A 16,378-nucleotide genomic window follows, 5' to 3' on the forward strand; every position below is an offset into this window, starting at 1 on the left:
CGACGACGCGCTGCCCTTTGCCGTTTGGGCTGACTGAGTAGCTGAGAGCCCAGCGCGTGCCATCGCTGACTTTCTCTTCCTTTGCCACTTGACTCACAGCTGAGCGACTGCTTCCAGGGAGTGGTGTTTGATGGCCTGGAGACCTGCTTTGCATGCAGCACGGCATCTGCGCTCCTCTGCCTGCTCAAAGCTGTGGGAAATCGGCCTCACATCTATTTTGTGAACCTCTTCCGGGATTATGCTTCTTTGAAAGCCAGGGAGACAGCCGCGAAAGAGCAGGAAGGTAAGAATCTTCATCTCCGCGCCTTTCCAATCTTCTCTCAAGCCCTCAACCTTACCCGTGTGTATCTGTGTCACCAGCAGAGCTTGTAAGAAACAGTTTTATGAATCCTTCCGCCTTTTGCCTCAGTGTAGCCAGCACTCAGCTCACAGTTGCTTAAACACAGCAGAGCTGAGGCTGTAAGATTCCCCTTGGTCTCTGCCATTAAAGCTTGGGCACAAGTGCAAGCTGTTGTGGCTCAGTAACTACCCACCCTCCAGCTGTCCACAGTGCTGGTGCACGTGAGCCAGGCAAGGTACAGGCGACAGTTTGGGGGATTCTCTGAACGCTGGAGCAGGGATATGAGCTCCCCAGGATGGCCTGGCAGGATGATAGGCTGGGTCGGGACAGAGCTGTGAATCCTTGCAGCTCCTCCAGAACTTGCAGTGGCTAATGGTTTCACCTCTGGTCTGTGCTGAAGAACGGGAGCGGGAAGAAGCTGCCAGGAGGGAGGAAGCACATCTCTGGGAGATGGATGAGGACGAGTACGATGCCCTCATGGAGGAAGAGAAAACTCAATTTAATCAGAGGCTCCTACAAGCCCGGCGTGAGAGGAGGAGGAGGTCTGTAAGCCTTCCATGGACAACTCCCCAGGATAGTGTCCCTCAGGGCCTTCCCTGCTCCAGAGACCTTGGTTGAGCTAAGAGGGCTTTCAGAGCAAACGCCAAAAGTGTCTATTCCAAGCCGCACAAGGATGGCCAGTTCCACCTCCCTGGCTCCCGACAGGGGAGGGACTTTGCGCTGGGAGAGAAGAGAACATCTTCTCTCCGATTCAGCAGTGAGCCCTCTGGCATAGACGCTGGCTGCAGGCAGCTGGGCTCTGTGCTTGCCTTGCCGCTGCACCCACAAGTGTCTCTGAGTTAATGCTGTTGATGGCCATCTTCTTCATCCCCCTTCCTCACTAAACCAGAGGGGCTGTGGTGTGGGCTGGTGTGAGGTGCAGCTGTGCTGCCTTGGTGTAGAGAGCAGTCCTGCTGTAGGTGAAGCCCGTGCAACGCTGATCTCCCAGGGTTTTCCTGACTGAGCGCCGCCAGCCATAGAAGCTGGTGTCTCTTCGGCTCCCCTTCGCCTGCAGCAGCAGGGGCGCCTGGGAGAAGCTGTGATCCAGCAAAGCAGCCCTGTCCAGGAGGATGCACAGGGGAAGTGTCAAACTGGGAGGGGGATCTGCTTCAAGTGAGCATGCATTTCAGCTTTTCTGTCAGCACAGGCCCCAGTTTGTTGCTCTGGGAGGAGATGGCTAGGGCTGCTTCCAATCTTGATTTCCAGGAGAGACAGCACAAGTTTCCCGTGGTGACGGCTGGGTTCCAGCAGGAAGTCTGGTTGATGAGAGCCTGTTTTGCAGGAGGGGAGTTACCTTTGCTTTCTGACTGATGTGAGTGTCCTCAGTAAGGAGCAGGCTATGCCCAGGGAGAAGGGCTGGATAAGCCTCGTAGGTGTTGGCGCAGGGATAAGGAGGCGTTAGTGATTTGTGAGCTGGTTGAAACTGGGAGAGCAAGAGAGGGCTTCTGGCATCAGTGCGCAGAGATGGTGGATCCGTCCTTGGCAGTGTGCTGGAGGGGTCCAGGTGGACCTGATTGGAGAAGCAGCACAATTTAGACTTTAGGACAGCAAAGCCTAGATTTGGCTGGCCCTGGAGGACCCCTCTCACCTTGCCGCCCTTTGGATGTTCCCAGGCTCCCCAGGTTGAGGGAAGTCCATGGCGATGGCCTAAGAGTTCTGTCTGGCCTCAGGGTCAATGAATGGCGTGCAGGGCCAGCTGGGATTGCAGCGAGCCCACATTTCTGGTGGTGACTCACAGGGCTGTTTTCTGTTTGGCTTCCTGAAGGGCGATGGAGCAGCCTGACGAAAAGCACCGTCAGGAGCTGGAACCCCTGAAGGAGGAACAAGAGCTGGAGAATTCCAAGAGGAGTAGGAGCGAGCTTGGAAAAGACCAAGTTAACGCTTCAGGGAAGAAAATGCAGCCTGGAGTCAGACAGGTGGGTGGCTGTGTTTGTAGAGATGAGTAAAAGCCCTGGGGAGCTTCTTCCCACGGAGCTGTACCATTCCCCGAGAAGCCAGCAGCCACACGCGGCGCTGGGCCCAGGAATGGGCCTGAGTGAGTAACACGTGGGGTTGTGCTGGGAAACAAGAGCCGGTGTTTGCTCATGCTGCTGCTTGGCCAGGGATGTTTTCCCATGGGTTTGCTGGGGAGCTGCATTTGTGGGATCATGCTGCCTTTGAGTCTTGGCTTCACATAACTCCAGACATTCACTGTGAAGCCCTAGATAGTTTTAGTCCAGCATTTCTCCCCACTCTGCACATGACTTACACCTCTGGGCCATGATCCGTCTGGGATGGGGTGTCTTTTGCTACATGCCTGGCAGGAGATCCCGCCAGGCCTTAGGTATTCAACCAGACTTCCTCAAGTGTCAGCCAGGCACAGGGACGCTCAGCACACCAGAATGGAGCCCAGAGGACTGCACAGGAGTACGGAGGTGTTTTAATTTCCTGGTTTGGTTCGGAGAAGCTTTTCTACTTTTCATCTGGTGGGCAGGACTCCCCATCAGTCTGGCACTGGGGAGTTTGGTTTCAGTTGAGCTACCCTGGGTACCAGCTGTGTTCTGGATTGGGATTTGTGGAGCACCCAGCACAGGTCTCAGGCGAGGCTTGGGGTGCTGTTGCAAAGATCATCACTGCCCTGCAGCATCTGAGTTGGTGCTTTGAAATGCTCACTGCTTTTTCCTGCTCCTCCTGCCCAGAACACGAACGCATCCGCCAGCAACACCAGCATTTCCACCAGCAACCAGTTGGATGCCACCAAAGGGGTAGACAAGAGAGGATCTGTAAAGAAGCACTCAGGCGCTGTTGGGAGTGACAAGGAAGAGAAGAGAAAGCAGAGCAAGGTTTCCCTGATGGATGACTGCCCAGCCGTGCGTGTGCAACACTCAGATGCAGAACAGGGGGCTCTGAGTGACAGCGAGAACTTGGCCCTGAGGTTTAAGATCTATGAGGCATCGCAGAAGTATGTGGCGCATATCTTGTCATTCTGGGACAGGGTTCAGGGTATCCTGCTGTCCCCTCTGAACCAAGCGGAGGTGTGGCACAAAGCAGAAGCCCGGCGCCAGCCTGCCTTGAGCCACGGGAGCCAGCAAAACAGAGGGAAAGAGCATCAGGTGACACTGGAAAAGGAGTGCAGGAAGAAAGAGCGCCTGGAGGAGTCTGTGAAGAAAGAGCGCATGGAGAAGGAGAGCACCAAGAAAGAGCGCCTGGAGAAAGAGGGTGTGAAGAAAGAGCGCCTGGAGAAGGATTGCTCCAAGAAAGAGCGCGTGGAGAAGAAGCGCACGAAGAAGGAGCGGCTAAAAAATCTGGAGGCTCTTGAGGACTCCGCGTTATCTGAGCTGGAAGGGGAAGGTGCAGAAGGGTCATGCAGAGGCCAGCGTGGCAGGGTGCCCTGCTTGACCATCGAAGCACTGGGCTCAGAAGATGTGACCAGGAAGATCCTGGAGAGCAGCAAGCTGCCAGTGGCAGAGCAGGTAAAGCCCTGTGAAGCTCAGGTGCTGAGCCTGCCATGCTCTGCCCTGGTGCATTGCGTCCCACGGACAAGGGCACAGAGCCTTGTCCAGGCCACTGTTCCACAACGGCTCCGGAGCAGCCCCGTGGCTGGAGAGGTTCTCACCATCCCTCAGACGGGTGCAAAGCGGGAGTGCTCTCTCTTCAAGCATCCTGTCCGTTCAGTTTCCCAGTGTGGAAATCATTCCAGATGGTTCCAGGGCAGGGCAGCTCACGGTCAGTGTTGCCTTCAGCTGAGTCACTCAGAGGAGAGATTTCTCTCTAGGTCTCAGCTGTAGGTCCTGGCACTGCTCTGGAGCCTGCCCACCCCACTGGGCGTAAAAAAGCACTGTACTCCCTATAAATAATAATTTTAAAAACCCCATTGCCAAAAGCTCAGTGCCTTTAAGGAAGTGGGAGGTTGAAGGTGACGGGAGTATAAAGAGAGTTTTCTCTTCTGCTTTAGATCTTGGATGAGCTGGGACTGGGTCCCTCTGGGCCTCCCATTCCCCCTCCTGCTTTGTACTCCGTGATCCGCTACCCAGAGAAGCGAACGGCCCCTGCAGCAGGAGAAGCCCTCCAGCACTTCCAGCTTGTTGTGCCAGAAGGTGCTGTTGCGGAAGGAGAACAGGCGGCGACTGTAAGTGTCGTGGATGCCCCCGCTGTGCCCGCAGTGAAGGTTTCAGGGCAGGGGCCAGGCTGCATGGGGGCACGGGGGGCAGGCGAGATGGAAAAGAATCACTGTGGAAGGGCGGTCAAATCATGACGGGGCCACGTGTCTGCAGGCATCCCTTCTGTCTGTCCAAAAGAGACAGCTGTGCTGTCTCTCTGCTGAGAAATAGGATGGTTCTTTATCATGAGAGAAAAGAGCCACAGCTTTCTTTCCAGGGTGGGATGTCTCCAGGCAGGTCTGACCTCTCTCTCTCTTCTCTCTCTCCCCTTGCTGTTAAGACCTCCAAGAAACAGGTCACTCCAACAAGGGGGCGGTCGAGGAAGGAGAAAGCTGTGGGTAGCCCGAAGACTCTGAGGAAGAAGCGCAGCTCCAGCCGGGGCAGCAGAGATCTCCAGAGGCCGGACACAGGAGCACCCACATGTCCTGCCAGGTTGGACCAAAGTGATGTGGACACGGTTCCATCCCCAGGGAGACCTGTCAGGCGAGCTGTGAGGCAGGAGGTGACCCCTCTGCTTCGCAGCCATCTCGCCAGACAAGGTCCCTCATCTCCAGCTCTGCAGGCACCCTCGGCCGGTGCCTCCATGGCATGGCAAGTCCACAACCCTCCGTTCCTCATTTGCTTCTTCCCAGTGTTTGAAATCTCCTTTTTAATTGCCAGGCTGAGCAGCTGTCGGTGGATAGTGCCTGCCCACGGTGAGGTGCAACTGAAGGTCCACTTCAGCTCCACGGAACTGGGCCAGTTTGAGCAGACGCTGCATTTTGAGATCCTGGGGACAAAGCGTCTGTACCAGCTGCCCTGCAGGGGCACCTGCCTGTATCCCGCCATCAGCCAGGACCCGCGGTAAGGCTGGCGCGTGGGAGCCCTCACGCATGGCTCCCCCTGAACTCAGAGCCAGGGCTGCCCCTTGTACCCCTGTGACCTTCTGGCTTGGGCACAGCGTGCTGCCTGAGCAGCCCAGCATCTTCCTGTGCTTGGAGCTGGGAACCAGTCCTGGTACCTCAGCCACCCAGAAGGGTTATGGCTTTCTGACCAGGTTTCCTACCTAGGAGCATCTCACAGCTCCTCATTCCCTGTTTCTCTCCCCAGGCTGGTGTTTCCCCACCAGAGGGAGAGCAAGGAGGATGAGGACATCATCTCCAAGAAGTATGTCATGGACACGGGTGTTTTCCACTTTGGACCGCTGCTGTGTGGGAAGCCAAGAGACGGGTACGTGCTCCCAGCCCTGAGTTAGCAGCTGATGCTCACACAGAAGGCGGAAGAAGCCATGTGCCTGGCATACTGTTATTTTTCCAGGTGCCTTTCCACTTAGATTTTGTAAAACGCTCTTTGAGTGCGTGACTGCATCGTCACACCTCTGGCATGGAGGCACCAAGTATAGGGGCAGACATCAAAGCAACGCAAGGATGAACCCATATTCTGTGCAATGTGCCCCAAAGTGATCCTTTTTCTTAGCCTGCTCGTGGGAACATGGTCTTCCAGTGCAGCCTGCCGCTGCCCGGACACGGTGCTTTCCTCAAGATGTGATCAAGGCTGTGGTCCTGGCATCTCCTCTGCAGCCTTTTCCCCTTTTGTGGACAGGTACAAGGAGCTGCGCTATCCCAGCAACTGCGAGAAGATAACCATCCTGAACGTCAGCCCCTTGGAAGCAGAGGTGCATTTCTCCTTTGAGCGCGATCTCCAGGAGAGCACGTTCCTTTTAGAGCCTCCCAGCATGAGGCTGCAACCGAACGAGAAGCAGGTAGGAGACAGGCAGGTAGGACAGGCAGCGGTGGCAGTGCCCAGGAGCTGTTTCTCTTGCTGACTGAATGCTCTTGTGTGTTTGTTCTTGCGGGGACGGGGCTAGGAGCTGAGCGTTTGGGCGTACCCCACTTCAGCCGGCCTGGTGGAAGACAAGCTCATCTGCTGCGTTCAGGGGAACCCAGAGCCGGTGGTCTTCCGCCTGTGCTGCCAGGGGGTGCAGGTGGAGCTGGGGGTCAGCCCCAAGGAGCTGTCGTTCAACACGCTGCTTCTGCCCAGGTCAGTCACCCCACAGCCCCTCGCCGGGGACGAGAGCTGTCAGCCAGGGCTGCTCCAAGTTCCATTCAACTGCAAGACTAACATGCCCATCAAGCAGCTGGTGCTGAGTGTCTCTTTTTGTCTGCAGGAAGGACAATGAGACCCTGGCCCTGCAAAACCGCACACCGCTGCCCGTGGCCTGGCGGCTCATTGGGCTGGAAGACCTGGGCGAGGACTTCTCGGTGTCAGAAGACAGCGGCATCGTGGGTCCCCACACGGAGTTTGCTGTGCAGCTGCGTTTCAAGGCCACAAAGGCTCTCAGCATTCTGAAGACCATCCAGCTGGAGGTGAGGGGGACTGTGCCCTCCCTGGCAGAGCAGGGCAGAGTGATCAGCCCTGTGCTCTTAGGGATGGAGGCTGCTTGAAGGGTACCCTGCAAAGAGGGCAAAAGGATGAGCTTCCAGAGATTCTTTCCTTCCTGCACTGCTGGGGGGCCGTGCCCTTAGCAGCAAGGGGCTCTTGGGGACGAAGTGACTGCTCGGGTGCCCTGGTAGCTGAGCTCCATGGGGCAAGTATATTGGGGAGTCAGGAAGAGATGGGCCTGACAGGGACAGGGGTGCTACGACCCCAGCTTCTGCTGCCTCCAGCTGGGTTTGCCAGCACACGCGCTGCATCCCCGGGCATCCACGTCACCTCAGAAAACCAGCCGCTGCCTCTGCAGGGCTTACGGCTGGGTTATGAGGCTGCGCCCTGAGCCCGCGCTACAACCACCTTGCTGCTGTGCCAGGTTGAACGCTGTCCTTGGGTTGTCCAGACTTTGGCATGCTCGCTGCACCCGTCCTGGCCTCTGTCTGGGGCTCTTGACAGAGAGCGACAAACTCTCGCCCTGGGAGGCTGTTCCCCGTGGTTTCGGGGATGCATTTCAGTGAGGACGCTGGGTGATTGAAGAGGAGAGGGTTGGTTGTCGATGCCCCCTGCTCTGGGACACCTCACGCTTGTGGTGGCTTTAAGATCCCTTTGCTTCCCAGGGTGCTTTAGCAGCCACGCGGCTGCTGGCGGAGAGAAGAGTTGGGCTGACAGGGTTTCTTACTGCGGCAGAACCCCGCTGGGTCAGCCCGGGAGATGAACAGGTTAGGAAAGCTTGTGTGCTCACAGCGCTTGTCACGCAGGGGAGGCCATGGGGGAAGCAGCCTGTAGAGACAAGGACTCAGATATTGTCTAGCAAAAGAATGGAGGAGAAGGGGCTAAGCAGTGCTTGTTTCTTGTCACCTCAGGTTTCAGATGCAGAAGACATCTTGGGGGTCGTTCAGACCGAAAACATCAAGATCTCCGCAGAGGCCTGCGAGCCTGCTCTGAGCACCAGCGTTTCTCAAGGTCAGGGGGTGCCCCCGAAACAAAGTAATGCGGGTGCATGGCAGTGCCTTTGCAGATGGGCAACCAAAGCACTTCTCCACTGCTGCCAGAGCTGGGCGCTGAGGTCCCCCAGCGTTTGGGTGCGGGGTTGTCCCTGCTGGGCACGTTTGGGCAGCAGCCCCTATGGCCATTCATCACGAGCACTCCCCAGGGCTGTGGTGTGAGGGGTGGGAGGGTACAGGTGGGTGATGGGCAAGGGAAAGGGACCCCAGCCAGCATGATGGCAGGGGACCAGCGGTTCCTTCCCGAGCTGCTGGCTCTGCTTTGGTGATCAGCCCCTCCACTGTCTCTTCTCTCTCCTCTGCAGAACAACTGGGCCAACTTCCAGTCAGCGAAAACCATCAGCATGGCCCGTGCCAGCCAGAGGAGGTCAGAGAAGAGCATGGAGGTGACCTCCAAGCCCCACCAAGTGTGCAGAGCCAGGGCCGGGCTGCAGCTCTCTATCCGGCTTGGTGGGGAGTCCAGCGTATCCCTCTTCGGCCTCATCCTCCTGCTCAAGGCACAGGGACCCCTCACCATCACAGCCGGCGGCACCACTACCTCCGTCCCCTTCAAAAACCTCTTCCCGCAGCCCCTGGCCTTTCCAGACCCAGTGGAGCACCTGGCCTTCACCATCAGGGGCCCTGAGAGCTGGCGTGCCAGGAAGACCGCCTCCATCACCATCTCCTTGGAGGGCGGCCTGTACGCTGACGAGGCCCCTTTCACCAGCAAGGTGCTGCTCTCCTGCCCGGGGAGGGGCAGGCATCTCCTGGGTCTACCACCTCAGGGGCCTCCCCCCTCCCCAGTGACCTGTGCCCCCTTGGGAGGTCCCTGGACAAAGCTGCCCCTCACCCATAGTCTATTAAAAGAGTTCTCATTGGTGTCTATTCATCTTAATTTAAGCTGGATCCATCAAATTAGTGGTTGTAAAAGTATGTTGCAGAGTTGCATTCTAATAGAGAAACAATTTGGGAGTTAGCGGCCAGAGATTAATATTGCCCATGTAGAAAATCAGAGCAAAGAAAAACACACCTTGATTTCTGGCAGCTGAGCTGGGTGCGCTGGGATGCAGAATAACACCAAGTCCTTGACTCCCTGGCAGCAAGGGTTGACCGGTAGCGGAAGCCCCAGAGCCCTATTGCTTCCTGTGACCATCCCGAAAAACTGTCTTTTGAGATCTCGTTGATTTATGGTTGCTTTTCAGCATGTTAGTCCTTCATGGTGAAGCGGGGCCAATCCTGGGTGCCTTGCCTTACCGTTCTGGGTGGTATGAAATGGGTTTGTTTGTCAGCACTTGCCCCCTTTTCCCAGTTGAAAACACAGCCTCTCAACATCACTTGTAGCCTTTGCGTGTCGGTCTCTTCAGGGGTTTTTAGCACGTTACTGAGTGAAGACTGAGATCAAATTTCCTTGCCAAAGGCTGGTAATGGTTTTCCCATCTCATTTGTGCAACTATCCCCACGAATGCCGTGCTGATCTCCCGAGTTCCAGTTCTTTGTGCCCTTCAGGCACTGACAGAAGGATCAAACGGAGCCGTTTCTGCCAGCGCTGCGCTCAGCCCGCGGCTGTTCAGTGCTCACTCGTTAGGCAAGAGTTTGGATTGCCATCGAGCCCTCTCTTGTGACTCCTGATGGGAGCAGAGCTGGCTTCAGCTCTTAAGAATGAAATTTGCTAACAGAATGAGCCGGTGGCTGTAGACGCTTATACCCAGCAGGACCTTCAGGAGACATTCAAGCGCAGGAACCCTTTCCACCAGCCAGGAGAGGCCAACAGAACACGCAGCTGACGGGGTGTGCCAGCCGTTCCTTGCTAACAGTCCTTTAGAAAAGGCTTTGGGGCACAGCCACCCCAACAAGCAGTTCACCAGTTGTGTGCCGCCTTTCTTGTGCACACGGGTGTGTTCCTGTTTGCGTGTGTGGAAATCCCCAGGACTGAACAGCTTTTGCTGTGCAGCTCATCCAAGTGCGCTTTTGTTTTGAAGGATATCTGTATTTTTCTGAGTAGATGAAGGGATGTTGTTTTGCCTGGCTATTGCATATTTTCATTTGGCCGGCAAATGAGTGCAGGTTTTACATGTTTCTGTTTCTGGGTTTCTGTACCAAACATGGAACAAACGTGTGAGGCAGAGGAGGGAGAAGTCTGGGGAGGTTTGAGAGTTCATTCTCCGGAGCCACGGCTCCCTCGTCTTGCCGTGAGGGTCCGTCCTTGGTGAGCGACAGCTACAGGGGCACGGGAACAGCCTGTTCAGCGGGAGTGGTGCTGGGTTCCCACCTTCTTGGACGGTCTTTACCGTTGCTGTTTCCTGGTTCAGAGAGAGACTTCAGTTGCAAACGTGGTCCAAGCCGCGCGTGGGAGGCCTGCACGCAGCTCCCTTGGCCTTGTCACCGTGTGTGACAGTCCAGGTCCCCTTGTGCGGTGGCTGTAAGCTCCTTGAACAGCAAGGGCTTTGTCTGGAGGATCTGCAGTTTCTCCTGGCCGTGACAGCCACTCTGGTAGGACAAGCCTGTCACACACTGGACTTTTATCTGCTAGCCTGTTATTAATCCTTACCCAAACGTTTTCATTCTCAGCGCTTGCCGTCACGGATTGGTATTCTTCAGAAGAAGCTGTGTGCCTTTTTCCTCAGGGTTGGCTCTGCTGCACTGACAAGGGTTCCAGCTGATGGGCTGTGGCTCGGCTTTCTGATCTATCTTGAGACTGCTTGCTAACGAATTTTGATTGCAATTATTCATGCCAAGTGTTTTTTTCATTGCCTTTCTGCTTTGGAAGCGAGCTCCAGATTCGGGAGCTGGGGGAAACCCTTCTGTGTCCTAGAGTGTGGTGGTTTAGCCCAAGTCACCACACAGCTTCTCACTCACCCTCCCCCTGCCCAGTGGGATGGGGGAGAGAAGCTGGGAAGAAAGGAAGACTTGTGGGTTGAGATAAAAACAGTTTACTGAAATACTAAAAACTACAAGGATAACAGAATATAAGGATATTAATATCTACAAAATATACAAAATGGACAGTGTAGGATTTCTCACCACCCGATGTCCGAATGACCAACACAGCCCGTCCCGAGCAGCGATCACGAAAGGACACCGAGCAGCAAGCAAAGGGGGAGAGCAAGCCAGCAAGGGAGAGGGAACGATGCCAGCAAGCAAGAGAGGTGGAAAGAAGATGGATGCCAAGAGTGCATGCCAGAATGGAATGCCCGAATGGATGCCCCCTCCCATGGGCAACCCCCACTTCTGTGCTGAGGATGACGTTCATGGCATGGAATACTCTCTTTGGCCAGCTTGGGCCAGTTATTCTGTCTGTCTTCTGCCCAGCTTCCCACATCTGCACATTAACGAGACTTTAACGAGACTTGGCAAGCCAGACAGTGTCCGTCGTCTCCTTCACAACAGCTCCTATCATCAGAGTGTTTTTGCCAACAGTCTTCACAGATGAAATCCAAAGCACACCAGCTACTGAGACGAAAATTAACTCCATCCCTGCTGAAACCAGGACACAGATGTAGGAGATGACGCAAGAAATACTGCTCAGATACCTGAATTTCCTTCCAGCTGGAAGGTCTTTGTTGGGGAAGTCTTTACACTGCAGGCAGTGTTCAGTGAAGCTGATTTTAGAGATGCTCTAGACTGTCCGCATTGGCTGTTGGTGCAAGGAGTTTGGAAGTCTCATTCAAAGGTCTTTGACATGAGGGCTGGGTTGGAAGGGCCTGTGAGAAGGACTGTCAGGTTGCTTTTGGTGGAAATAGCGTTGCATGTGGTTTTACTGAATGACAGGGAAATGGCAATGCTCAGAATTGTATTCAAACTCACAAACAGTTCTATGAAATGTTTGTGTTCCCAATATAACCGTATAAAAACAGCGCCTAAAACATCGGGAATGGCAGGTTAGAAAGGAAAGGGAAAATGTGGATGTCTGCGTTTTGCTGCTACAGACCTTAAAAACGGACTTCTTCAGTCCTTCCAGTCAACTTAGACACTGCCCGCTGGTGATGATAAACCTTATTTGAATTTGGATAGATCCTAAGATGCTAGCCTGCCTGCCCGTTTTTGAGTGTCCATAGTTGGTGTTGAAAGCCAAGCCAAACCACTGAGCACAAAGCAACTCAGCTCTCTCTCTGTCTGAGCAGGTATTGAGCAAATTCTCTCTTCCCGTGCTGTGCCACGTTCTGTTCTGGTTTTGTTTAGTGAGGGGGGACTACGCTGGCAGCTGCTCTAAGAAGCTTCTAGAAGTTTCCCCCTTGTCCAGAGGACTCGGCCGGGCCTAGGGCGGACCTGCTGCTGGCCAGGGCCTAGCCAATTGGTACCAGAATGTTCCGTGATAACGCCTCTGCGATAACGTATTTAAGAAGGGGAAAAAAAAAAAAAAAAAAAAGAGAAGAGAAGATGTGAAGGAGCTGAGCGGGGGCAGGGAGGCGGAGGCACGAGCCCTGCACCCCTCACCCTCTGGCCTCCCGTCGGGCGGCGTCTGGGCCTGACTCGGCCCGGCCCGGCTGCAAGGAGCGGAGAGGAGATGAGATGGGAATGAGATGTGAAGAGACCCTGAGAGGCGTCTGCCTGCCTGTTGTGAAGGGTTTCTGTGAGAGGAACGGCTGCAGGTCAAGGCATGGCCGGGGAGCTGCAGCTAGGGCATGAGACTGTTCCAGCCTGCTAAATAAACGCCTCAGGAGGTCAGGATGGGATTCAGACAGCAAGAAGAGAGTAGGGTCAGTCAGCTCTCCACATCTATATTCTGACGTATTTTATGGAAAACCGGTAAAGGTCAGGGAGATGAGGACAAGAAGGAACGCAGACACTCGCCTGCCCAAAAAAGTAAAAACCAAGGACCGACAACTTCCTCTACTTGTTTGCATGAGGGTCCCAGTTTTAAGCAACCCTGTTACTCTGGCCAGGACAAACAATCCTTCAGGATACACATCCTTGTTAGGTTCAGAAATGTTTGCAGCACGAGGTTCTCAGAGGAGCCAGACAATTCATTCTCTGGGTCCAAGAGGGTCCAAGCACTTGCTCTACATTTTTAGGGCTTTCTCTGCACAAGAAGGTCTGTTCTGGGGGCAAGCTGCTTCAGGTCTCTACCAGAAGAGAGACAAGGACAACTCCCAGGTGCCTGAGCCCTTCTCTGGCAGCAGAGACAGGGAACTGCAGCAAGAGCGACTCCAGGGATGCCTGGATCAAGAAAGAATCGGCTGACGATGCCACAGAATTGGAGTTGCTTTGCAGAACAAGCAGAGTGTGGGCGCGCATTCAGATGCACAACTGCAAGAATTCCTCTTGTGATGCCGTACTTTGCGCCCCAGCCTCTCTGCTTGGATGGCACGGGCCAGCTGTCGCATTTTTGTGACAGCTCCCATCGTGTCCGCACAGTACCGGCACCAGTTCCACCACAGCTGTGAACAGCAGTTGCCCCACTGGGGCAGAGAGGGACAGGGTCACAAGACCTCAAAAGTGCCAAAACCAGCCCCATCCCCACTGCCAGGGCAGGAGGGAGCAGCACACAAAGGTGGGCATGGCCAGGCCACGGGTGCTGGCCCCATCCCTTCCCCTTGGACAGAAAATTCACCTCCCCGCAAAAATCACACTTGGGGTGGGAAATGGTGGGGATGGGAGACTGTTGGAGTAGGAAACCGTGACAGGGCTGAGAAGTCATGGCTGGGTTGGGAATCCATTGTGGGGATGGGAAATGAGCACTGGGGACAGGAAATCATCAGCGGGACAGGAAATCCTTGAGCTGGGGAGTTGCTGTGGTAGGAAAAGTCAAACCCTGGCAAGGCTGGCTGAAGCAGGTGCTGGCGCAGTGTTCGCCATAGGGATGCAGGCTGGTTGTCCCCCAGAAACCTGACTCTGACCAGCTGCCATGGCAGGTACAGCAGCAGGCTCCAGCTCCTCCTGGGGCTCCTGCCCTCCAGGTAACCCCCTGTCGGACCCACCTGCCAACAGCTCACCCCATCGCCCCGCTTTGCTTCCCCCACAGAGAAGCTCCCTCTCCAGCTGTCGATGCCGTCCAAGGTGCCCGGTGTGAGCTTCACGGTTCCGGGCGTGCCGCCGCCGGTCCCCGCCTGTGTGCTGCCCTCTGTTCCAGAGCTGCCGGGGTCCTGTAAGCCTGCCCAGGTCCACCCCGTCACCTACCAGGTGCCACAGGCCAGCGTCTGGCACGGGGTGCCAGGGCCCCTGGGGGCCGCGGGGAAGTTGCAGCAGCTCCCCGAAAGCTGGCAGCTCCCTCCCGTGGTGCAGCTCCCCTCCATGCCTGCTTCCTGTCCCCGTGCCCATGGCTGGGAACAGCAGGTGGTGAGGGGGACACTGGTGTCCCACCAGCCGACGGGGCTGGGGCTGTGGGCTGTGGTGCAGGGGGAGCCCCTCTACCCCACAGGCTCCTGCCCGCTGCATATCGCTGCCTGCCACGGGCCCCCGCCACCCTGCCGCCCTGCAGCTCAGCATTGGGTGCAGGGCCCCCCTGCGCTCCGCACCCTGCCCGGCAGCACCCAGAAGCCATCGCAGGCCTCCAGTGAGGACGGGGAGACCACCAAGAACAGCGTCCCTGCCACCAGCCCACGCCAGCCTGTCCTCGCTCTGCCCACTGGCAGAACCACAGCAAAGCCCCAGGGTGAGCTTTGCGGGGTGACGGAGCCTGCAGGCGGGTGGCCAAGCCGAGGAAAGCTTGCATCGCCCCGCGGCTGGCTCGGCTGTGTTTGCTTTTCCTGCAGCACTGAGCACGCTGGAAGTTCCGGGCAAGCCTGCTCATGTGCCCGAGAAGGGGCCAGCCGCTCTCACCCAGCCCTTTCTGGAGCAGCCAGCGCACGCCACCAGCAACAACACGCTCAGCCGACCCCACGCTGCGCACGCTGAGGACACTGGCCCCTGTGTCCCCGACAGCCCCAGCTTGGCCGCTTTCCTCCACGAGCTCCCCGACCTCTCCCAGTACGGGGCGGAGGGCGGCTGCCATCAAGAAGGAGTGGTGCTGGCAGGCCTGGGGGACAGCAAGGACACCATCCCTCATGTCCCCGACTTTACCGCCTTCCTCAAGGAGCTCCCCGACCTCTCCAAGTATGTGGCTGAGTGCAGCTGCCCACAGGAGCAAGTGGCACTGGCAGGGCTGGGGGACAGCCAGGGCACCGTCCCTCACGTCCTGCTTTTCCCCAACAGCCTCGCCAGCACTGCTTTCCTTCCTGAGCACCACAACTTCTCGGGGGACATGGTGGTTGGCGACTGCCCCCAGGACCAAGCTGTTGAGACGCAGCGAGGGGACAGCCAGGACACCGCCTTGACTGCCAATGTCGCCAGCTTGACTGCCGAGGCCCTCGCTGAGCTCCTCGACCTCTCTGAGTACGTGGCGGAGGGCAGCTGCCTCAAGGAGTGAGTGGGGGCAGCGGGGCTGGGGAATGCTGAGGACGCTGTCCCCGATGTTGCCAGTGTCCCCCGCTTGACCACCTCCCTCAACAAGCTCCCCCACCTCTTGGAGTGCAGGGCAGAAGGCGGCTGCAACAAGGAGCAAGTGGTGGCGGCGATGCTGACTGCGGGATACAGGGCCAGGCGGGTGGGAGGTGCCTGCGAGCACCACGGGGTGGACCTAGGGATCACAGGGTCAGGGGGCGGTCGGGTGTACGAGTAGCGGGGGGTATATAAGGCTTTGTGACGCAGCAGTAAATTGGCATTCAGAGCTAGACACCATGTGTCCGTCTCTTGTGTACCTGCGTAGGGAGTTGCGCAGACGGACGGGCGCCTAAGCCGTGCTGCCGATCGAGAGGTGACAATTGGTGACCCCGACGTGATAAGGCAGGCCTGCATTGGTGAGGGAGGCGCGCAGTAAGGCGTCTCTGTTTCAGCTGCTCGATATGGCTTTGATGGAGCAAGTGGTGAGTATGCTGAAAGGCGTGGGGCAGCAGGTGGAGAGCCCTGTGCATAAGAAGGACCTGGACCCGCTCTTCCGTTGGATGGTGCGGACAGGTATAGCGGCCGCTCCTCACTGTGTGAGTAAAGAGGGCCCTCGAACAAACAGCAGAGGAACTATTCCAGAGAGCCTGTGTTGGGAACAAAGAGGCTCTCTCCGGTCTTCTGCCGGCATTAGGCTCCCTCCGGGCCATGCTGGAGAAAGCAAAAGACTGCAGGGGTGCGTGGCAGGCGGCATGTGCTTTGCTGCGGCCTGAGGCTTGGAACCGCCCAGGAATGTCCCTTCCCAAGCCTCTAACAAAGGACCAGCAGGAGCCGTGCCCAAAGGGGTTAGTGGGTCCGGGCGCCAGGCACCGCTCCCCAGCACCCACTCGGTTGCAGGACGACCGAGCGAGAAGGCGGGCAACGGACAAGAATGCGGGGAGGGACAGGGTGGGGGAACAAATTGTGAGAAGGTTTGCGTCCCAGCTAAAGTCGTGGAGGGAAAAGAAAATGGCGGCGGGGAAGAAGATGGCGGGAGGGGGGCCGGAGAGCCGTTACTGGAGCCATTTACAGTGCCGCTCCACATGCTCCCCTCTGGCCCTTCAGCGCCG

General features: G+C 56.7%; 1 protein-coding gene across 1 annotated transcript in view; it reads left to right on the forward strand.

Annotated features, from left to right (window-relative positions):
• LOC147600339 (axonemal central pair apparatus protein HYDIN-like) overlaps positions 1–15,705 on the forward strand; it is a 39,686-nt gene extending 23,981 nt beyond the window's left edge. Inside the window, exons 25-43 of the mRNA XM_086751228.1 lie at positions 100–283; positions 741–882; positions 2,145–2,295; positions 3,058–3,471; positions 3,616–3,831; positions 4,314–4,526; positions 4,799–5,001; positions 5,179–5,361; positions 5,608–5,727; positions 6,100–6,259; positions 6,365–6,537; positions 6,665–6,863; positions 7,791–7,898; positions 8,237–8,641; positions 13,199–13,264; positions 13,839–14,502; positions 14,603–15,251; positions 15,363–15,432; positions 15,595–15,705. Coding sequence (XP_086607354.1) covers positions 100–283; positions 741–882; positions 2,145–2,295; positions 3,058–3,471; positions 3,616–3,831; positions 4,314–4,526; positions 4,799–5,001; positions 5,179–5,361; positions 5,608–5,727; positions 6,100–6,259; positions 6,365–6,537; positions 6,665–6,863; positions 7,791–7,898; positions 8,237–8,641; positions 13,199–13,264; positions 13,839–14,502; positions 14,603–15,251; positions 15,363–15,432; positions 15,595–15,705 — 4,431 coding nt within the window. The remainder of the gene's footprint in view (positions 1–99; positions 284–740; positions 883–2,144; positions 2,296–3,057; positions 3,472–3,615; positions 3,832–4,313; positions 4,527–4,798; positions 5,002–5,178; positions 5,362–5,607; positions 5,728–6,099; positions 6,260–6,364; positions 6,538–6,664; positions 6,864–7,790; positions 7,899–8,236; positions 8,642–13,198; positions 13,265–13,838; positions 14,503–14,602; positions 15,252–15,362; positions 15,433–15,594) is intronic.
• Positions 15,706–16,378: the final 673 nt, after the last annotated feature.

Source organism: Chlamydotis macqueenii, chromosome 6 (assembly GCF_036417535.1).
Source record: "Chlamydotis macqueenii isolate bChlMac1 chromosome 6, bChlMac1.mat, whole genome shotgun sequence".
Taxonomy (NCBI): Eukaryota; Metazoa; Chordata; class Aves; order Otidiformes; family Otididae; genus Chlamydotis; species Chlamydotis macqueenii.